The following is a 23,605-nucleotide window of genomic DNA, read 5'->3' on the forward strand; positions in this document are numbered from 1 at the left end:
TTTCCCATAGTTTTTTTTTTTTTATTCCAGTAATGTTTTTATGCCAGCAATGAAAGTACACTTTACGAATCCAAGCTTTGCTGAAGATGGTGATGCTGTTCTCTGTCCAGATAGCAAACAGGCTTGTCCCCAGGAAGTAGTGTTGGAATGCAGTAACAATTCTGCCACCTTTCTGCCTGCCAGCGTGACCTCATCCTAGATCGATTCAACTGGAAGTTATTAAGAATAGAAAGAAGTTGTCAGTAGGAAGCCATCTATCTCTCAGGCCCCACACAGTTTTTCAGTCTCATATTGTAAAAGATGAAATGTAAAAGATGCTCCTTGCAGGGAGACACTAGGGCGAGCTGGGAAAAGATTTTGGCCTGGCTTTGTTTGTACAATGCGGATTTTTTATTAAGAAGCATTTGAAGGGCCTGTGCCCAGTGGGAGAACTCAGCGTTTACTCGGGTATTGTCATTTGTTCTCCAGTGTTTGAGCTGGAGTCCACACACTAGTGTGTCAAATTGTACTTGTGTAGAGAAGAATCGGGACCAGAGAGGACTTGGGTCATTTATCTTCAGACAACAGCGACTGGTGTTTATATAAAACAAGCTAGATTTCTTGGTGTTTAGTAAGTTGCTGTCACACCATATTCCTGTTTTCTCAACCTGTTTTCTCTCACTTAAGCCACATGCCCTTATTTGATAAACATTAATAAAAAGCCTACACCCTCTTTAATCCTTGAAACAAATCAGTGCCATGCTAATTTTGGATTTCTCTTTTTTCCTGAACTATCACTTCTGTCCCATAAAGTCTGAAATGATTCCCTTGAGGGAACATGCCCTTCACTCCCCAGTCCCAGTGGACAGATACTATAGCAAATCTACTTTACATGAAGGAATTATTCCTCCTCAATTATAAAAGTTATAAAGCAACCGAGGTAAAAGTGAGAGGATGAAACGTCGTGTGGACGTTGTATATAATCTGTTAACTATGCCAATAGGAGGAGAGAAAAAGGGGAAACATCAAAATGAAAGTAGTGGCATTATTAAAAGTGTGATTATGGGGATACTGTTTTTGTTTTTTTAATTGTATTCGATACCATTTTTAAAACAAAAACCTTGTTTTAAACTGTTTTGTATAATACCAAGTTGTACACTTATTAATTGTCCGATACTGTATCGAGAAATTCTCAAAGTGATTTTTAAATCACCATTGATGATTCACCCAAAAATCCTAATGAGCTCTTTCCTAGATTTTAAAATTATATTTTTAAAGTAGTAAAATGGTGGCATGTAGTGCAGGTAGTGAGTTTTTGATTCTTTGGAGCATTGCTTTTTCCATAAATTTTTAATCTTGACTAAGAATACTGCGGTGTTGACTTTGTTCTTTTATTGTTTTGAGGGGAATTATAATCGTGTTCACAAATCTGGGCATATCTAAATAGCAAGAGCGGATTTAGTAATTTGAACAGCAAAGTGTAAACCAGGAGCTCAAAGAGACAACGTTCAGAGTCTGCTGACCATCTGCAGCCTGTGTCCCCGGTGGCACAGAGAGAACGGCTTTTCACTGGAACCGTGTGCTGTGTGTGCAGGAAGGAAATGTATGCTGCTCAGAGGTCAGAAGCAGGAGGGCTGAGGTTTTGAAGGAGAGTATTTATTGTGGGGTTTTCCCAAATGCCTGGCCTCACGGGCGATGCTATTTCTAATTGACTTGGTAGAAACGTGGGCAGACCTGGATCTGTTGCATTGTGGTACCAGCGGGGCCGGTTAACAAGATGCTGTGGCCAGGTACAGACCTTTCTGTGTCTTGGGCCACCAGCTTTGGTAATAAACTTAGACCATGACCAGATCAGTACTGTGGAGGCTCAGGGACTGGATTTAGTACCTCGGAGACTTCAGTCTGAAGAGGGTCTCCTGCGCACGAAAGGTCAAGTAATCAAAAGGTCTAAAAAGCTGAGCAGTTAAAGGACCTAATGATATTTAGTGTGAGGCAGAGAAAGGTTAAACGGATGTGACAGATGCCTTCACAATCCAAAGGGTAATTGGCAAAGTAGAAGCAGCACGTTTTCTGAGGCCCTTTGGAGAACCGAATTAAGAATGTGTAAAGATGGAGAAAACAGGTCTTAGCATAATGGGAGGAAGATTTCCTTACAGTTGGAGCTGCCCCTTCACGTCTGAGATGGTGAATTCTGAATGCATTCGGGTACGGGCGTCAGGGGGTGCCACACCGTGTGGTTAGGTAAAAAGAAACCTTTCGACCGCCTCCGAGTGTGTGTGTCGGAAGCCTCTGCTCCCCCCGCCGGGCCGAAGGTCAGTTGTGCGGCATCCCAGCGCCCCTGCTCCTGTACACCCATGTGTCAGCTGGAGGCAGCAAAGCGGTTTCCTCTCCTTAATTGTTTCTCTGTGAAAGAAGAACGCCGATCCATGCTCCTTTCTCTTGTGACGTGCATGCTGGGTCGATGCTATTGTTTTTCTAATGTAAGTTCAGATTTATCATCTTTTATTGACCCCATGGATCTCTGCCTCCCTGCAGGAATAGGGGGCCTTCAAGACTTCGTGCTGAAATCTGCAACGCTGTGCAGCTTGCCGTCCTGCCCGCCATTCATACCGCTCAGCTTTGAAGCCGCGCCTATTGTGAGGGTTGCTGTTGAACCAAAACACCCAAGTAAGATCACCTTGTTTTTAAAAGCATGTGACGTTCACGATACTTTTTAAATGCCTGCATTTGAGACTCGGTTCCTCAGAGTTCGTGGCAGCAGTATACTGTGAATTTTCATGCAGATATATAATAGAAGGAGTGTTCCCAGCCAAGGAGCCATACAGACCACCAGCTCTTCCGAGGAAGTCCAATCCCTGTCTCAGGAACATGGCATGTTTAGACGCCTTTGTTCTCCAGGGAGAGCACATTCTTCTCGATGGCAGAGACAGGGTTGTCTGCATCCCCCAGAGCCCTGGCATAGGGCGGCACCTCAGCAGAGCTCGTGTTCTGTGTGATTGGTCCTTAGCATCTTAGCTCAAACTCCTTGGTTCAGAATCCATCATCTGTCTCTTCCCTCCAGGTCTGCTACAGTATCTGGACACTGAGCTTTTCCTGGACATCTCCTCCTGGTATGTGACACTCACATGCCAGACCCTGTAGTGACTGAGGCTTAGTCTTTGGTTTATACCATTTGCCTGGCCAGGCCTCGTTAGCTCTTGGATTTCACTTCCATGACTCCCACTAACCCCTTGTCCCCTGCGACTCTGCTGTTCTCAGTGCTTCGTGGTAGTCAGTGAAGAACGTCTGAAGGAACCAGCGACCAAGTGTAGAAACGGTAGTTTTCCGTTGAGGTGTATAATGGCCTTGTTGCCCCAGCACCTGTATGTCCCTCTTCTCCCCAGAGCCGGGGCCTTCCGAAAGCTTGTCTCTGCCTCGAGTTCTGAGACACATGCCTAGCCCTTGTGGAGCCCCGGGCGCTAGAACAGATACTCCAGGACTGCGTCTCCGACTCACGGGCTCGGGCCTGGTAAACAGCCTTTGTGCCTGGGGCTGAGAGACAGGCCTCCTTCCCGGGTGGCCGCTGGGCTGGCGGTGCCTTGGGTGCGACACAGTTTACGCCACTCTGTGTTGTGCTTGCTTCCTCTTTGCGGGCTTGTCTGGATCCTGGACCCTCCTGGCTTGTTCTTTATTCTGCTTGTTGGGCTGGCTCTGGCCATTGTCAGTTGCCTCCAGCCCTAAAGCATGTAGTGTAAGGAAGTTGTGCCATTTGAGTCTGGTATCCATAGTCTATTCTTATGTGTTTCTAGCATTTATATCTTAATTTCTTAATTGTTCTCTATTCCATTTGGATCTAAATTTTTGAAATAGGAATTAATGATCATTTAAGCCATAATGTTTTAATAGAAATTTCTACTTTTTGACATCTGGTTGATGGTTGTGTGCTACTCCATGCTGTTATCCAAGCTGAGTAAAAGCCCAGCCTTAAAGGGCAGCAGAACCAGCTTCTGTGCAGCGTTAGCTTCATGAGGTGAGGGGTCCCTGTTCCCAGCTACTTCCTGTCCTGCAGCAGACTCTGTTTTTGTAAATCAGGTAATCTGATTATTTAGGATTATCAATCTGGATGCCAGCATTTATTTCCTTATATGTGTTTCATTAGATTTTTTCTGATCTTGGTAAAAGATAAACTAAAATGCTTAGAAGGGACACACAGTTTTTTTTCCTAATTTTAAAGAGAGTGCTGCTACTTTTTGCCATCCTGGATATTGTTTTTCCTGATTGACCATGAATATTCCTAATCGTGTCACTGAAGTGCCCCATTCCCGTATTTCAGTGTCTGAATTTTTACACTCATTTTTCGGTCATCCTGGTTGTTACAGTGTCGGCATCTTCTTTTACGCTTAGGGTGTCTGGGACTGCTTCTCTTATGCTGCCCTCATTCCCATGGGCCCTCAGAGGACATTTACCATGTGTTTACTCTTTGCCCTAGTTTCTTAGGCCCATCCTTACCTTGGGCAATAGCCCCTCACTCCTCGATTGTGGCTCTAATGACTTTGCGATGTTCCGCCCTCCTGTCCCAAGGCTCCCCAGTAATACTGCTCCTGAGAAGTGCTGGACAGATGTGTTGTTTACTTCTGAACGGGATGCGTATCCCAGGGCCCTTTTCATACTGACTTACCGTGAGCTGCCGAACCTATGGAAAGGGGAGAAAAAGCAGCCGCACCCAAAATGTGGATCAGAAGCCCCATCCACACCTCCACTCTCAGCGTCTGGGTAAAAGTCATTGTGTACCAAGAGCACAAGCGGAACAGAATGCAGACAGTGCCAGAACTCACTGAGTGAGGTGGCCAGTTAGTGTGTCACAGCTGACCCGAAGGGCAGCTTCATCCTGAAGCCCACACTTCTGTCAGCAGTTTCACAAATAATTAAATATAAGGCTTTGGAGCCGTTTCTTGAGTTGATTATCATATCAGATGCTTTTTTTGGCTAATTTTATGTAGGTACTGTTTGGAGTAGAATTCTGTTACATTTCTGGGCGTGTACTATGTGCATTTATAATAAGGTTTAGGTGGATTCACAAGTATATGGTGGTAGTTCATATGTGTTGAGTCTCTGAAGAAGTGCACAGCCCAGAGCTGAGTGTCTTGGTGATGAACTTCTCACATTAGCTCTCTGTACAAATAAATTACCAGAAGGCTGTTTTCTTCACATCACCGCGTTATTTGGAAGGAAAATAAAACTGTTATTTTAAAAGCTTATTTGATGTTCTTTTCCCTTTGGCGGCCATGGAATTGTCTTTAGATTGTATTAGTCCTTGCGTTATATTTAATCAGTATTTCCTTTTGTGAACCTAGGTGAAATGCCTCAGCTGGTCAAAGGAATGAAACTGTTGAACCAAGCTGACCCCTGTGTCCAGATTCTGATCCAGGAAACGGGAGAGCACGTCTTAGTCACAGCAGGGGAGGTCCACCTTCAGCGGTGCCTGGATGACTTGAAAGAAAGGTTAGCTGGTGGTAGAGATGGATGTTTTTGTGTTTCCTAAACCATTTGAATGTAGACTCTAGTTTGTTTTTGAAGAAAAATGGAATGCCCTGAAACATGAGCTGTTACTAGTTATTGGATCATAGATTTAATTTTTAATGAATGACAAATAGCATTCACTTCTATCTGTACTCGAATAATTTTACATTTTTAGCTTGAGTCCAAAAATATTTTCACATATGTGTATTTTACTTTAGGTACACACACAGCACATCAGGACAGCAAAACACAATGATTTTTTGTAAACTTAGGTGTGGTTAGGGCTGACTTCTTTCCTCATTGTGTGGTCTCTGCAGTGTGAACTGTCAGGAATTCTTGATATTCCTCTGTCACGGGGATTTGTACATGCCATAACATCAGCGTCCAAAATCACTTTTCCTGTTTATTCCAAAGAAAAGTATGTGTATTGTAGCCATTAAGAAACTACAGAAGAATAGGAAGCGTCATTCATTTAGCATGTGGAGAGAACCGCCATTATATCTGGGTTCGCAAATCCCTCGCCTGTTCTACACACATGCAGGTGTCTGCAGATACGGTATACGCAGCTCTGACTGGTTAAGATAAACTTCTGGAAGTATTATTGCTGGCTCCAAAGGTGGCACTTCATCGTTAATATACACTTTCTGTGCTTACTAATGATACTGAGATTTATTGTGTGTGTTTACTGGCCATCAGTAGTTCTCCTTTAATGAATTGTCCTGTAACAGCCCTCTTTCTTTTTATTTTTAGAATTTCTGGGACTCCAATAATCATAGCTAAAATAAGAATTATAAATAATTAATGTACTTATATACGAAATATTTCCTGTGGGCCACTGCATTGAGCACGGTCTCACTGAACCCTTGAAACAACCCAGTGAAGTCGGTGGGAGGAGCAGGGGGCGCCAGCGATGCTGTGGCCGTGGCAGACCGGCGAGCATCACCCAGCGCTGGCGCCGTCAGTCGCGGTGGTGTCCACACTCCTGCCGGACTGGCCGTTTCCGTTCCTCAGTGTCAGTGCGGGGTCTGGCTTTTCCTCCTCGAAACGTTTTCATAGCTGTAATTAGTACAAAATCAGAAGGCAGATCTTCCATCTCCTTCTTGTCATTACCATTGTATTAGCATTTCTGAAGGTTCTAATGTTGGTTAGAGAGTAATGCTAATTGGATAAATCATAATGCATAAAGATTTTAAAATAAAAACTCAGGTTTTTAAAAAAAACTTTAAACATTATTTTCGGGGGGGTCTTTGAACTAAATTCTTTTCTCTTCACACTCTTTGCTGCCAATTAAAATCCATGTTAATTAACCCTATATTTCTCGGGCCATTAGCTTGAAAAATAATTTATTTTGGTACTTAGAATGACATTTCAAGTAATACTCCCTCCCCTCCTTAAGCCTGAAACTGATTTTAATTGAATTACTTATTTGTTTCTTTGTTTAGACTTTTTTCATTTTTATCTCGTGGTTTTCATCATGGGTACTTTTTAATCTCAGGAGAAGAAAAACTATATAATAAGAGAAATTAGTTTTCTAGAAATATGCCCCTAACATGACATTAAAATGTGTTAATAAATAACTCATTATGGAAAACATTCTATGTAAACTTTTTATTAGAAACTATATCTAAATATCTAAAAATAATTTTGATTGATTGAAAATAATAAAAATAACACATTTGTTTTTCAAAACATATATACTGCTTTAATAAGATACTTTACAAGTTCTGGAGTATTTAACTGCTTTTTCTAAAATTCCAATCTCTGAAAGCAATGACACCTCCCACTAAAAAAGGATTCCTCCGCACTGGGGCTGGCGTGAAGGAGGAGTAGCTGGAGCTCAGTTAGTGTTCTTGTCGGAGCTCGGAGACTAACTGGAGCGCAGGAAGGGCAGGGTCTCCCTCTTCTACCTGTCTGGGCTGTCGGCAGAGGAGTCCGGTGGACCAGGTGCGGGGAGCAGAGGGGAGAGCTCCACAGGGCGCCCAGGCAGCAGACTTTTAGGTGCTGTCTTGGAACCCTGAGGAAGCTGGGTCAGGTGGTATTGACAAAAGGCCTTTGCAAGTACCCCGGTGTCATGTAGCAGTTTCAGGCATCTTAATGAATTGGGTTAGGTACTAGGTAGCTTGTCCTGGGCCAAGAAAGGTAAGAGAATATTAGGAAGTTTTATAGCACTAAATTGTAAAGGAAATTAAAAGATTTCTAGAAAAATCTGACCCAAGAAGAAATGGAAAACCTGATAGTCCTGTAACTACCAAAGGAATTCAGTCGAATAATATTAAAAATACCAATCAACGTACAATTACCAGGTTCATAGCAAAAAGAAATCACCTCAGTGAACAGAGGAAAAGCATTTGATAAAATTCAACATTTGTGTACGATCAAAACTCAGCAAATTAGAAGTAGAAGGGAATTTCATTAAACCGATGAGTTATATTCAGAACAACTTGAGCAAATGTGTACTTACTGGTGAAATTTTTGAAAGCTTTCCTTTTGTGACCGGGAGCAAGGCAAGGGCGCCCCCGTCACAGGCTCTGTTTAGCATTCTGAGGTAGGTCTTGGGCAGCATTATGAAGAACACAAAATGGAAGCTATGAAAATTGAAAAGGAAAAATTATAAACATCATTTGTGGATGATGTCATTGCGTACTAATAATCCAGAAGAATCTGTAGAAACTATTAGAATTAGTAAGTAAATTCAGCAAGGTTGCTGTATTCAAATTCATATGTAAAGTCTATTGCATTTCTATGTGCCATTAACAAATAGAAAATGAAAATTACTTAAGGTTACCATTTATGATAAAAATATCAAATATCTCAAAATAAAAATATATTCATGTTTATAGACCCTCTGTGCAAAAACTAAAAGATATACAAGAAGTTAATACACCTTTTCTATGGTTTGAAAAATTCAGTATTATAATGTCAGTTTTCCCCAAACTGATGATATGTTCAGAGCAATCCCAGTCAAAATCTTATTAACTTTACATGTATGTTTTTGTGGAAATGCAAAAGGCCAGTAATAGCCAAAACCTATTAAGAGGTAGAACAAGGTGGAAGGTCTTACTGTGCTGGAAATCAAAGCTTAAATGTTTTAAAGCTATAGTAAGTGACTATGGAATTGACACAAGGATGGACAGACAGATGAATGGACCGGAATAGAGAGTTCAGGAATAGGTGGCACTGCAGAGAGATTAGAAAGGGACAGACTTTTTAATGAATGGTTGCCCACGAGTTGGATATCCACATAGAAAGAAGTGAAACTTGACCTCTCATGTTATGCCGTACTCAGAAATTTATTCTAGGTGTATTGTATTAAAATATGAAAGGCAAAGCCATAAATGGTGAATTCTGACCTCAGATTTAACCCTAGCTTTCCCACTTACTAACTCTGTGTCTTTGGAGAAGATAATCTTTCTTACCTGGTTTTTTCTCTACAAAACGAGGATAATAATACAATTACTAAGGAAAAGCTATATGTAAAACACTTAGCGCAGTGTCTCATACATAAACGATTAGTAAATAAATGAAGACACATCTATCCCTTTTTTTCGTTATTATTTTATCTTAGATTTTATATCTGAATTTTTAGGTAAGTTTGAATTACAGTTTTGTCTCTATATGCTTTCTTTGACAGGTTTGGGCATCACAGTAATTTTAAATTAATACATTAGATACAGGAATTTATGTAGCATTTGAAATAAGCTAATCCTTGAAAGTGAACAGGCTCACTGGCAAAACCAGAACCTTTCTTGGAAATAATTTTTTTTCATGACGTTTTTATTTTCTTTCACACATTACTGTCTCTTCAGGTTCTATAGTCTAACATCAGTTTTGGTAACATTCTTAGAAAATCACCCATTGACTGAGTTTTCAGATTTATCAAAATGTATAAAATCAGATAATTCAAATACCTGTCACCCACAAAATATAGAAAGCAGAAACAAATATAGACTCATATGAAAGTATTTCAGAAACCTTTAGTATTTAGTTCCCTTATTGAATAATATTTCCCAGGGAAAAATACTGTTCCAAGATCCCAAAATTTCACGTAGTATATATGTGTACCCACACGCATACGTGTACGTACATTTATACATATATCCATATAGACCAAAGCTTCGGTGTCACCTGGGAATGAGGGAGACAGAAAGTAAGAGAAAAAGGAAGACCACATTTCATTGTCATCAGAATCAGTCGGCACCAGTGTCCAGAATCCACCCTCTGTGTGCTTAAAACACGTTTGGAAGGAAATACGACGTGAAACTAAACTCGATAGCATGTGAGGAAGGGGCTTTCTGAATTTGGTTCCAGACTGAAGTTCAAGATTTGTGCTTTCCAGTACAGTAGCCACTACCTGCGTGTGGCTATTTAAAATTAAATTAATCGAACTTAAATAAATTCAGTTCGTCAGTCATACCAACCACATTTCAAATGCTCCTTAGATATGTGTGGCTATTTAAATTTAATTAAAATTAAATAACATTAAGTTTTATATATGCGCTGTGGTTACTGAGCACTGGCTGTGTGTCAAGTGCTCAGTAACAGAGCGCATATATAGAACCTTTTCATCACTGCAGAAACTGCCCCAGACAAACTGCTAGATCATGCTTGCCTTGCTATGAGCCTCATTATCAAAGCCAAATCCATGGTCACAATTTGACTCGATGTCCTCAGCTGCTGTGGTTCTTTGTCTGTTAGAATTACGATCATTAGGCTTTTCTTCTCCAGACATTTAAATTGGCAAATAGTATTTTAAAGAACTCACATGTCAAATCTTATTAAAACATTTATTTTTCATTCAAAAATTCTTAATCTAAATAGATGGTTTATTTGTTTTGAGAATGAACAAAGCAGTGAAATTCTTCTACATGCAAAGACCTCCCTGAAGGTGTGTTCCCATCAGAGGTAGTCTTTTCGATCTGAAATGAAAACAGTTTTTGAATTCTGATACAATGTAAGTTAGTGATCTTTTGTAGTAAAATAATTCTTATGTTTCTGTGTATTTTTCAGAATCTCAATTGTGGAATATTTTATGGGAGTTTTGAGACCATTTCGATTATTATCTTCTGTTATTTCTCTTGCATTTGTCCGTAGGTTTGCGAAGATTCAGATCAGTGTATCTGAACCCATTATTCCATTCAGAGAGACAATCACAAAACCCCCCAAAGTGGACATGGTCAATGAAGAAATAGGCAAACAGCAGAAAGTTGCAGTCATACACCAAATGAAAGACGAGCAAAGCAGAATCCCTGAGGGAGTCCAGGTAGACTCCGAGGGCCTGATCACCATGACAACTCCCAATAAACTGGCCACGCTCAGTGTGCGGGCCATGCCCCTTCCGGAAGAAGTCACTCAGATTTTAGAAGAAAACAGTGATTTGATTCGTTCTATGGAACAGTTGACATCATCTTTGAATGAGGGCAAAAATACTCAGATGATTCACCAGAAGACCCAAGAGAAAATTTGGGAATTCAAAAGAAAACTTGAGCGACACCTAACAGGGAGAAAATGGAGGAACATTGTTGACCAAATCTGGTCATTTGGCCCAAGAAAATGTGGGCCCAACATATTAGTAAATAAAGATGAAGATTTTCAGAACTCTGTATGGACAGGCCCGGCTGGCACAGCTTCAAAAGAAGCCAGTAGGTACCGAGATATGGGCAATAGCATCGTCAATGGCTTCCAGCTAGCAGCTCTCTCTGGACCCATGTGTGAGGAGCCTCTCATGGGTGTCTGTTTTGTTCTGGAAAAATGGGACCTAAGTGAATTTGAGGAACAAGGAACAGGTGATAAGCAGAATGAAGAACAAAGCGATGTGGTCAAAGAGGAGCGGAGGGGAGGTGAAAGCTGCCCCAGCAGAGACGGAAACCAGGAGCTCCAGGACGGCGGCTCCCAGCCCTCTGAGAAGGGGCCTTCCCGGAGAGGAGAGTCGTCACTCGCCGACTGCTACGGACCCTTGTCAGGGCAGCTGATCGCCACCATGAAGGAAGCATGTCGCTATGCACTGCAGGTGAAACCTCAGCGCCTGATGGCAGCGATGTACACGTGTGACATCATGGCTACCGGCGATGTTCTCGGTGAGGAGGAAGGGGAGGTTGAGGCAGTGAGGGAGGGGCGCTCTGAGTAGCAGGGGTCTCCTAGGCTGGGACGGAAGTTCGTTTTATACTGTTTCGCAGGAGCTCCATTACCATTTCATTTACTAAGGCTCTAAGGTGTTCGAAAGCCAGAGGCCATAAATGTTAAAATCTTGGCATGAGGTTGGAGGGGGGACTTGACTACTAAAGAGCTTTAGCAACAAATAGACTTTTCTGCGATGAAAGGTCTGGTAAATGATGCTCAGAGATCTTCTGAGAAAACCTCAGACTTTGCTGACAGTTGCTTTACTTCTCCAGCGATTGGTATAAGACAATTAGACAAGTTAAGGTCTTTTTTATTTAGCGAAATGAGTTTCCTTAGTCTTTTTTAAAAACTTAGTTCTTTCTACACAGATTGTTAAAACAAGAAATCCTTCTGTAAATGCATGAGTTACTTATGGTCAGAATGGGAAATTTTGTAGAAAAATAATCATCTCAAAATCATTTTATCTAGAGAAATAATCCCAAAGAAATGACCTTCTTTACTTGTAAAATCTACTTTCTTAAAGATGTGGTTTGATTATCATTTTTTACCCATGAAATTTGCCTTTAATGGGCTTGAATTAGTTTGTGTTTTTTATTTTATGTGATTAGAAAATTGTCTGTTTTCGTATTTCTTTTTCTAGCCTTTTAACTTTTCATTCATGTTCTTCATTGTTTTTATCTTTGGCAATAAGTTCACATAAAAAAATAACTTTTTCTGTTAAGCAGTGTTAGAGTTTTCATCATAGCTGTGATTACTGTAGTTCTTCTATCTGCTTTTACATATAAAGATAAATACATATGCTGTTAGAAACACAGATGCCTTAATATCAGAAACATTCTTAATAAGTAGCACTGTTTACTTTTTCAAACCATTTCTTATTCTAAAGTTGGGGTTCTTCTTACATTTTACCAGCATTTCGTAGTTCAACAAAAAAATTATGGAACTATATGCCAACACTGTGTTACACGTGATTTCTGCCTTGAGACATGAGTTAAAGTGACAAAGCATAATTATGTAAAAACGATTAGAAAGTAAAATAGTAACTTTAATGAATAAATATGGTTTTCCGGTGAAATTTTATGAGAAATTGGAATTAGCAAAATTTGAAACAGGGTAGATCTTTTTGAAAGTTTTTGTACCTTGAAATGGGCTTGGATGGATGGAATAATTTTGGATTCAGCAACTAAGTATTCAGTTGGCTTTCTTCGTAAACTCAGCCCTCATCGGTTTTGCAGGAACTGCCGCTCAGCATTTCCTTTCTCATCCTTGACGCTTGGTTGGGCGAACCCAGCTATAAAATCTTGCGTTTACTCATGCTAACTTGTGTCTCGTTAAATCGAGCCCCTACCTGGTCATCCCGATTCTGCCCCAGCATTTATTTCCCTACCAGGTTCATGCCAACCGTGGGTTTGATATACCCTCTGAATCTTTAAGTCGCTGAGCATCTTAGTAAGGACACAGAGCACTGACATTTCACAAAGGAAAGACATCATTCCAGGGTCGGGGCACCTTGTTGACATTCATTTCCTATAAATCTTTAACTGAATTGTGTATATAATAGCAAGCAGCCCACGTGCCCCATTATGTCCGTAACTTACTTTATCTCATATTTGGTTGAAGCCCATCTGCATCCTGTCGGCCACACTTGCTCGATTTAGCAGTATGGTTACTCTGTGACAGAAGGATGAGAGGTTAGTCTGACCTGGTTTGTAAGAATAGGAAGTGCCCACCATGTTCTTTTTGTGTGTTTTTAACTGGAGTTACACTGCAGTGTTACCAACAACAACGGAAACCACAAGATGAAAGAAAGGTCTTTCTCCTTGGAAATCCACCTGTCATTTTCCATTTTCTTTTATAGTCTTTGTCTATGATAGTATATTTTGCATGACTATAACCTTGTGGTAGAAGCAGTTTAATGTTTCGCTTTTTACTTTTATTATTTATTTTATAAGCATGCTTCCATTTGGCTATTCAGTATTCATAATGTTCATTTTAGTCTGGATAATATGTCATCAGTTTGATATGCTATAATTTCCTTACTGTCATTCTCAAATTGGAAATTCACATTGTTTCCTATTTGTTTACTATTAGAGAAAACATTTCTGGAGCAACTGTTTCCTTCCCTAAATTCTGGAAAAACAAAAACAACTATACCTTTAATTGCCAAACTTCTAAGTCTAAAGATAGTAGAATCTGTAGACCAATCTTACTGCTCACAATGGAAGAAGATGTATGTACAAGAATCTATAATGCCTGCCATAAAAGAACATGTTAGGTTTGTTGAAGAATGACGAAGAGATTATTTTAATTTGGGGATCTCAGAAGACTTTATGGGGCAAGTGGGTTTTGAATGGCCTTAAAATGATGAAAGGGATTTGACTGTCGAGTTGGGCCAAGCGTATTGTAGGTTGAAGAGACTGAGCCCAGAGTGGAAAAGCCTCAGATGTGTCCTGTGGGCAGTGAGTGGCTCACCTCGGCTTAGAGCACAGTCCGCTCTGAGTCTTTATGCTCTGGTAGTCCCGGGGGCCTGAAGTGGTGGGCGCCTGCCCGGTCCTAAAGGGCCTTGAGTGCAGGCCGAGGTATTTATAGTGTAGTCCTTCAAAGTGGAGTCAGGTCACAAAGGTTGCAGTCAATTCACCTTTGTGTCGTCCTTTTTTCCCTGGTGGGTCCCTCTTCCCTGGTGCCTTGCGTAAAGCAGGACACATGGTGGTCTTTGAGCAGGTGAACAGACGACTGGGGTGTGATGGAACAGACACTCCGCTGAAGGGGCATCGGGATATTCGCGGTCCGAGACCATATGATCGAAAGTCCTTGTTGATACAGCTACGCTAGTTTCTCAGTGATAACAGCGGCAGGTCAGAGGGTCTCCCAATGCATCCTGGCACTGGACAGACCTGTCATGAGAGTCAGATGTATTCGGAAGGCTCCGTTATAGCCGTTTTCTTACGTTCGATGATCCAACACTATGCCACAGTTTTAGGGTTTATTTTTCGTGGAATTAAAATTGAATGGCTCAAAATTATATGACTAATTACATTCAGTTTCAATTATAATTATTGATCCGAGCTTACTGGCATGACCCATGAAGGAAGGGGAGGAGCTGCTGGCCTCTGCAGCTGGCCTCCTGCCCACCTTTTCATGGTCCATTTACCCCAATTTACATAGTCTTTCTCCCTCCACACCTTGTTTTGTATTTGCTTCCATAAATCACCTTAGACCTATTCTTAGAATGAGATCGCAGAGTAAAGATTACTCGTTCATGCATGCTATTATAGTAAATTTTTTTTCTCATATAAATCTCAGGCAAATAATAATATATAAATCTCAGGAAAGATAATAGTTGTTCTGCTGTTCTGAGAGCTTTTCAGACATTGTACCTGAAGTGCTGGTTTCAGTGTTAGGCACCAAGAGAATGTAAATAAATCACAGTTCAAGTGGGAGAGTGGTCAGGCTGTAGCGAGAAAGAAAGGTCTCGTCACAGGAAGACTGAAGTGTTCGGGCTGGAAGAGAGAAGGCTGGAGAGCTGCCTCTGAGGCGTTTAAAGGCTGATCTGTGGATGAATCAAAGGGCTGAGCGTGTCCCATGTGATAAAAACTTGGACTGATGGTTAGAAACTTCAAGGGGACAGATTTGGGGCTCAGGAACTGTTTACCGTTTAGTGCTGTCCGAAAATGAAGCGGGCTCCCTGAGAGGAAGTGAGTTTTAGAAGTGTACGAGCAAATTTCAAGTGACTGCTGGCCTAGAACTTGCCGACCCTTAAGTTCCCTGCTAACCCGCTGTAACTGCGATTTCTCGTGTGGACGACTGGGCAAGTGACTGTTTAGAATTGGGGGCGTGGTGTTGCCTTTCGCATTGCGAAATGTGTTCTGTCTTAGACCTGTTGAGCTTCGGAGGAAGTTGGGCTCCGCCGTGGTGAGGCCCCTGCCTTCATTGAATGTGATAAATGTGGGATTGGAGGTCAAGCGAGAGACCGGGCTTAGAAACAGTCTCAGGAGTCCCTGGCATAAAATTAATAATTTAAAACAAATGATAAATGAGTTGACGCTCTGAGGGGAGCGTTTGTTCAGAGTAGCCCAGAGTGAAAGTGGTGCCTTCATCACTGATGCAATTTTTGATTTCTTTGTTTTTAAGCTAAACCTAGAGATGAGGAAGGCTCAGCAGAGTTGTTAAGGTTTTTTTATTCTTAAGATCTTGTGACACCAGGCGTTTACTGTCCCTTTCTTCCCTTATCTTCCTAATCGCCACCACCAGGGGGAAATCTGAGTCAGGGGAAAAAGTTTGGGTTTCAGGTACTTTTGCTCTGTGTCCTGAGTTCTCAGTTTTAAAAATAAATAGAAGTGTGTGGGAGACACCACATCATCACCCTGTTACTTAAGAGGAAGGAGTCCTGGTCTCATTGTGGCAGTCGGGGAACTCTCGCTCTGCTGAACTGCACTGTCGTACGTTTTGAAGGGTTCTGTATGCATAGATGACTTTAGTAATTAAAATGGTTTTTTCTAAGTGTTACTGGAAAGAGGCGGCTTTTGTGAGAGTATCTACTGGTATAGAAAGCTCCTCACAATTGTCTGTGATTTTCAGTTTATCTCTGTTCTGCTCACTAGTTGAAGGAGTGCTCTGAGCACCCAGGGGCAGCCACTCACATGGTAGCCAGTCAGACATGTCTCCCTCCTGAGGATAGGGCCGCAGAATTGTGCCTAAAGATGAAACAAAACTGTTAGCCAAGAGAGTTCGCTAGAACCGGTGATGTGGTAGAAATTGGTATCAGGTGTTAATTACAAAGACGATCAGTTTTCAGGGAATAAAACTCTTAAAATTGTGCCACTTAAATAGTTTAAAAAATATATGAGCAAACATTGATTTGTGTGTGGTTTTAATTTTGAGTATAAAAGTGTCATTGTGCCAGTTGCTTTAATAATGTCTCGTAATTATTAAAATATTTTAATATTGACAAAGTCCAGCCACACTCATCACATTGGATTTTGTACCCCAAAACAGCTCCTGGGTGAAATTGTATCGAAAGGTTTTTGAAAGTCTCCTGCTTCTTACGCCGTGCTGAGAGGATTGTATCTGGGTAATACAATTTGGAGTGATTGCACTTTTTGTTCTTTTCCTATAATTGTGCTTTGCTTTTTAAATAAGCACTTCAAAATTTCCATACTTTTGGGAACAGAGTTACTTATTAGTAGATTGTTACAGGGTGTATGAGTCATCGTGACTTTGTGTGGCTCGAGACATGTCAGTGGATTTAAAAGATTTCTGGCTTTGCAGGTCGGGTCTATGCCGTAGTGTCAAAGAGAGAAGGTCGGGTGCTGCAAGAAGAGATGAAAGAGGGGACGGACGTGTTCATCATCAAGGCCGTGCTGCCCGTCGCCGAGAGCTTTGGCTTTGCCGACGAGATCAGGAAGAGAACGAGTGGCCTGGCCAGCCCACAGCTCGTATTCAGCCATTGGGAGGTAAAAACCCAAACCCTCACGCCTGCCTTTTCACCTATGGATGTGCTTCCTATGGCTGACACCGAGAGTAGCAAGCAAAGGTCTCTGTGCCATTTGGCCTCCTGGTGGCCCTGCTTAGCCAGAGGGACAGGGGGGAAAGCACATGGTCTTTATCCGTCTGGATCGAGTGAGCCTTAGAGCAAACGTGGCTTAGAATACACACGTTCATTCTTTTTATTTGATGTAAAGGTTAAGGCATAGAACATTTAATTCCTTTTCCCCCCTCTAAAGATATATCGTAGATTTTTAAAAGAAAAGCACAGACATTTTTGAAAGTAAAACTTTAAGGAACTTTTCTTCTGGGGAAAAGTAGTTCTAGCATTTAGAGGGGGAACCTTATCGGTAATCAAAATGAAAACTTCACAGATACACATTGCTGGGGAGAGAAGAAAAGATGGTTTTTTTAATTTAGGGGAGAAATAATAACGGAAGGACAGGGAGGTCAGGCCAGCCTTCCTGAACAATTCGTAAAGGCAAAGAAGAAGCCAATAGCTACGGAGGAGAAGGGTGTTGAGTCGGAGGTGCCACGTGATGGAAGGCCAGGGAGGAGGACCGCAGGGTGTGTGCAGAGAACAATCGGTTATGTTTCAAGACAAAGCCTGAGGTCAGGAATAGAATTTTTAAACTGTAGGATGTAACTAAAAAGGTTTGGAGGAAGCAGTTTTTGTTGTCACTGTTTATAGGGAATCTAAACTTCACATCCTTCACGGTTACTGGAGGTTTGCTGGTCAGCTGAAGGAACATTGGCTTTGGTGTCAGGGAGTCCTGGTTGCGGATACCAGTTCTGCCACTTATGTGGACAGATTCTGGAACCTCCCTGAGTCTGCGTCACCCCTGAGATAAAGCATGTCGATACCTAGCCTGGTGCCGTTCCCGCGAGCGGGTTTTCTTGCTGGCTTTCTTAGGGCATCCCGGCTCTCAGCAGTGTGGCATCGCACTGGGCTTCTCAGAGGCACTGCAGGGTTTTCCCTTAAAGTCCATTCAAACAAAACTCACGGGTTAGGTTCAGTGAGCTCTTATTTATTTCACTTTCTTTAGCCAGATGGGTCCCTCTTTCTTTAGAACACTAAAATGAACTGTTTAAATTTAGATAATAAAGGGGGTGGGAGTAATTGAGAGCGAGCTTTCTTTCTAAAATGAATTTTGTAGTTAAGTGAATCGTTATAGTAAAGAAAGGTGACACTTCAGAAAATGTGACTTTGGACAGGGCAAATTTAATTTTACTTGGGCACATTCATATCATCTAAATCAATACGAGTGAAGTTCTAGTTAAGTCAGTCGTGTCTGCTTCGCCTTAAAAAAAGTCACATTTTTAATGTTTAACGGAATCAAAATTAATGTTCTGATTTAGGTTACATTTTTTTTTTCAGTACAAACTACATTTTAACAGTGATTTACTATGTAATTTTTCTTGTGTTTTGTATCTTTGTCTAGAAACTAAACGATGTTTTGATGGTTTTATTGGCTTACACGTGAATTGATATCATTGCTGTATTTCATTATTTGGAATACAGTAGCTCCAAAATATTTAGTTGTTTGTTAATCCCCAAGCTTATGGGTAGTAATTTCCAACTTATTCAGACTTTTAGTTTTTTGGGGTTTTTTTGGTTTTGATTTTAGGCATTCACCTTTCACATAAGAACATAAGCCAGTGAGAAATAGCAGGAGTGGTAGTGGCGTCACTATTGGAAGAATTATATATTTGAATTCGTAAAATACCTCATCATTTTAGTCAGTCTTATCCTTGAAAGTGATTTTATAAAGCACATTAAAAAAATCTATAAATTTAAGTTCTCGTTTCCTCGTTGGCACCCCTGTTGGTTAGGAAACAGGTAAAGCTGCTCTATCAAAGGGATCTTGAAACAGAGTGGCTCAGATAAAGCAGAAGCTTCGCTTTGCATCTGGGCAACGGTGCAGCGCGGGTGTGAGGTTCACTGTCGCGGGAGCGCGGGCTCCTCTGGACAGCTCCCTTTCTCAGCGCCCGGCTTCCACTGATGGCCCAGAGTGGCTGCTCCACCTCCCACCGTCACATGTGCATTCCACCAGTAAGAACGGGGATTGGGAAGAGGAGGGCATCTGCTTTTCCTTTAAGGACACGGAATGGGTGTTCACAAGTCACGGCACCTCATGCCATTGCCCTGAACCAATCCTGTAGCCACATCCAACAAGGTCCCACCTGACAAGGACGCCGAGAAATGTAGTCTCATCAGAGGTCAGCAGACGGTGCCCCATTCATTACCTGCTCTGGTGAATGAAATTTAGTGGACGGTGGCCGTGCCCCTTTATTTACATGTTTCCTGTGCCGCTTTCAAGTGGAGCTGAGTAGTTGCTTCAGAGACCATTGGCCTACCATCTAAAATATTTGCTGTCCGGCTCTTTATACAGAAAGTATACCTACCCCCTCTCCCAGCTTCTCCCAAGCCCAGGTGGCCTGTATGTCCACCAAGAAAAAGGAGAGAAAGGATAGTTAGGAATATCTAACTTAAAAACAGCAAGTTTTTACCAAATAGGCAATTTTTGTTATTTGAAAACCATGATGGTTTTTAAGTCTCCTTTCTCTTTCAAAATTAAAATAAAAGCTGAAAATGATTTTTATATACTTAGTAGATTTTTTTTAAGTTACTAGCTTCTGGCTTAGTTACAATTTGTTATTAAAAATCATTCTCTTAATAACTTCAGAGAAAAATGTGGTCGAGAAGAGTTTGCTCCAGTTCCGTGCCGTCCTGTCGTCTTCAGCCACCTGTCATGGTCTTGCTCCCAAAAGCTTCACGTCTCCGAACGTCTTGAAAACTATGTTATAATTAAATGTCATTGAACTGATAGTTTTTGGCTGTCTCAGTTTTTCCACCATCGTTAGGTTTAGAAATAACACAGTTGTTGAGATCTGCCTTCTCCCTCCAAGGCACTTTTTTCCATTTGTGTTCAGCCACACCATATAATTTACAATCAAGAGCTTTTGAGAGAAAGTGCTTCAAAAAAATAGAGAAAATAAAATTACAGGCATTTTCCATGAGGAAACCTTTGAAGTCAGCAATCTCATAATTTCTTTTTCTATGTTTTTCCCTTCTGTGAAAAAGGAAAAAAAGGAGCTAATAACAGTCATAGAGAAACATTCCCAGCCAGTGCTGTGGCGCATGTATGTCAGCATAACCTGCAGACGCATCATTCGCTACTGCCAGTACCCTGAGGGTTGGCTGAAGGTCGTGCGGGGTGAGGAAGAAGTGATTACGCTGGCCCCAGAGAAGTGTTTTCAATGTGGTGTTTCCCACCTGTCGGCTATAGTCATGGTGAAAATTGGTCAAAAAAATTGAAATGGGGCTCCCAAAGCTTTTTCCTTCTAGGCTTTTTTTTTTTTTTTTAATGCCCAGGGCAACAGCTAGCACTTGGGTGCCTTGCTTTCTGTGAATTACCGTATGGCATCTCCGTTAGGCTGCGGAGTTGCCAAGAATATGTTCTCACTGTAGGCAGATGAATTCTGAATAAGCCAGTTAGAAAAAAGCACCTTTTCTCTCACATTGATAGAAAGCTGCTCTGTGGCCTCGCTGGGCCTTTCTGCACAGCACACAACCCGAACGACTTCGGGGTGGCCTCGTGCGTGCCCCGCTGAGGAGATCTAAAATGAGCCTGACGAGGTCGGGGGTTACTTGTCTCCCTCATTCTGAGAGTGCGTTGGGCGTGTCGAGACAAGAGACGTCAACATGTCCACATAGATATAGGAGCCGTGAGGTAGAAACAGCGCCTGTGGAGGCCGGAGGACCACGGGCAGGGTGGTCTGGAGCGGATCTCCAGCTGGTCTCCGGGGAGCCCCAGGATGGTGGAGCTGAGTGTGGAGAGAGTGCCGGAGTCTCGGGAAATAGACGGAGCAAATTCCGGAGCTATATTCTGGAGGCCCAGACGAAACTGGATCTTTTTCGAAACTCTTGGGTCTCATATTTTTGAAACAAGGATTTTGGTCTTCAGTTGACCAGTCCGAGTCTGGTATCTTTCAAGTAGCACCTCATTTATCTCTCTCTCTAAAATTTGTCACCTTATTCATCAGACTTGCTAAGAAAGTGTAGCTTCTATGGTGGGTATTCTATGGTGGGTTTATCATCTAGCTGGTTAAGGGATGTTGCCAGTAACCAGCTTAAAACTAGTTTCTTGTAGTATAGACAGTCTTCGAGGACAACTGCCCAGGTGAATAAATGTTCATTCCCTTTCTTCTCTCTCGGGGGAGAGAAACGTCCATGAGGCTGACGAGCACTCCCAGCTGCTCTCCTTCCTCACTGGGGTTCCCCATGAGAGTCTGACTGCGACTGCGTGGTGGGGAAAAAAGAGGGCCTTAGCTGCCCTGCAGCCCCCAGATTCCTGCCTGCGTCTGCCCTGGTCCTTCCCCCAGGCTCCTGCCAGCCCCTCAGCTCCTTGGTGTCAGCTCAGCAGGGTGTGGGAATGTCTGGATCGGCAGAAGCGCCCACTGCTCCGGTGCCTTGTCATCTTTTTCTGAGGGGCCTCCAGTCTCTTCGTCTGCTTGTACAGGTGTCAAGTACTCAGGAAGAAGGGGAGAAAATGCCCATCTTAATAATAAGCTGAGCTTTCTGTAATCAAGGCAGGTATGCAGCAGTTCATTCTCAACATACATTTATCAAGCATACACTAAGGATGCCTGTTCTCCAAGAAAAACAGTCATTTGTATCTTCCTGCGGCAAAACCACAGCAAAAGCCCATGGCGGGAGCAGAGGGCGTAGGAGCTGGGGTTCGGGGAGTCCAGAGGCGGCCTCACTCCAGGTGAATGCACACACCACCTACCAACTGGGTCACATGGGCGAGTTGAACCCCTGGGCCACAGGTGGGTCTGCAGATGACAAGGGTTATGCGGAAGCCCCCAGGTGACCCTTATGTGAGGAGGGCCTCGGTCCGTCTGTCCCTTCAGCAGAGTGGCAGAGGCTGGAGCAGGCTCTGTGCTTCCTGTGGGCAGCTCGTTTCCAGTGGAAGGGGAGGGAGAGGATGTCAGACTCTCAGGGGGAACCACGGTGAGGACAGAGAGGCTGGGAGTGTCCATTAGGCTCGTGGCACTTTCTCACTCTGAAGGAAACCATCGAAGGGTGTCCCTCCCACAGCAGGATGGGGAGCAGTGTTCAGCATATGCACAATCTTCTGTCTTGTCCTAGAAGTCGGTCGCTTGGTCGTGGGCTTCAGGAAACTGTGTCCAAGTTCGACACCTCCTGGGACGCCTTTACTTGGCCCGTCATCTCGGGGCTAAGCCCGTCTGCCCGGTCTGGTTTCCTTTCCCGGCTGCTTTCCGCTGCCCAAGCCCTTGCCCTTCTCCCTTCCCCACAAGAGTAGCCTCAGGGAGAAACGCTCCTCGGCACACCTTTTTCCACATGAGTGCCTCTTCCCATCAGAGTAAACGGGCGTGGGCCCAGAGAAAAGGGGCCGCTGTTTCTGCCCCTGGTCTGGGCATGTGGTCCACTTGGTCCTGCTCACCAGGCGCTCCACTGGATTTTGGAGCAAAAGCTCAGAGTAATCAAGAACGGACCTAACGTGTTAGTCTTCGCTGGGGACAAAGGCAAAATTAATGGAAAGACACAAACCCAGATGTAGCCTGCTGAGAAGGGGAGCTTTTGTATTATCCAAAGTTAGCAGTTCTCTTTGTTCCTTGGTGGTGGGTGATGGCTCTGTGAGGCAAAGAATAACAGGTGTTGCAGGTTGTGTTGGGGCGGCTCCCATTTGTCCCCACCTCCTGTCTTCGTCCTGTGGGTTTATCGCTATTTCTCTAAGCGTAGCTTCTCACTGCTTAACTTTTATTCCTTACCTAAGACCACATGAGTTGGCGTTTAAATGAAAATACATTTGCCTGATGTCGCATATTCTGTCACCTTCTCTTACAAGATCATTCCCAGCGACCCCTTCTGGGTGCCAACCACTGAGGAAGAATACCTGCACTTTGGGGAAAAGGCCGATTCTGAGAACCAGGCCCGGAAGTACATGAACGCGGTGCGAAAGCGGAAAGGTCTCTACGTGGAGGAAAAGATCGTGGAGCACGCAGAAAAGCAGAGAACCCTCAGCAAAAATAAGTAACTACTCTTGGCAGATTCTTTTCTTTCTAATAAATTAAGAAGAATCCCCCAGGGTTCGATCCTGGAAGACTTCTTTATGCTGCATTATCTGTGTGCGTTTACTTTCAATAAAGTCAAGCCATGCAAGCACTTGAAAAGGGACTTTGGAGAACACAGTTCCTAAGCAGCTTTTAATTGGTTCTGGCGCAACGCAGAGAGTTATTAAGTACCGCAGCGGTGACTCACTACCTGCCACCCTGTGCGTAACCCCAGCAGTGAGGTGTGTGCCGTGGAGGGGGCACCTGTGCAGCTCAGGGGTGGGGTGCGACGTGCAGACCCCACAGTGGGGAGCAGCCGCACCTCTGCCTGTCATCACAGTGTCACCCTTCTTCGGTCGTCCTCCACTTAGACGCGCTTCGTAGTTGATCACTGAATCACAGCATTCCACATTGTTTGGAGACACCACATGCTTGAGACCAGCCA

General features: G+C 42.8%; 1 protein-coding gene across 1 annotated transcript in view; it reads left to right on the top strand.

Annotated features, from left to right (window-relative positions):
- The window catches only part of EFL1 (elongation factor like GTPase 1), a 68,247-nt gene extending 44,967 nt beyond the window's left edge, over positions 1-23,280 (top strand). Inside the window, exons 16-20 of the mRNA XM_039858269.1 lie at positions 2,515-2,646; positions 5,313-5,460; positions 10,570-11,552; positions 16,864-17,048; positions 22,956-23,280. Coding sequence (XP_039714203.1) covers positions 2,515-2,646; positions 5,313-5,460; positions 10,570-11,552; positions 16,864-17,048; positions 22,956-23,144 — 1,637 coding nt within the window. The 3' untranslated portion in view covers positions 23,145-23,280. The remainder of the gene's footprint in view (positions 1-2,514; positions 2,647-5,312; positions 5,461-10,569; positions 11,553-16,863; positions 17,049-22,955) is intronic.
- Positions 23,281-23,605: the final 325 nt, after the last annotated feature.

The sequence above is a fragment of the Pteropus medius genome, unplaced genomic scaffold, assembly GCF_902729225.1.
Source record: "Pteropus medius unplaced genomic scaffold, Ma_sr-lr_union100, whole genome shotgun sequence".
NCBI lineage: Eukaryota > Metazoa > Chordata > Mammalia > Chiroptera > Pteropodidae > Pteropus > Pteropus medius.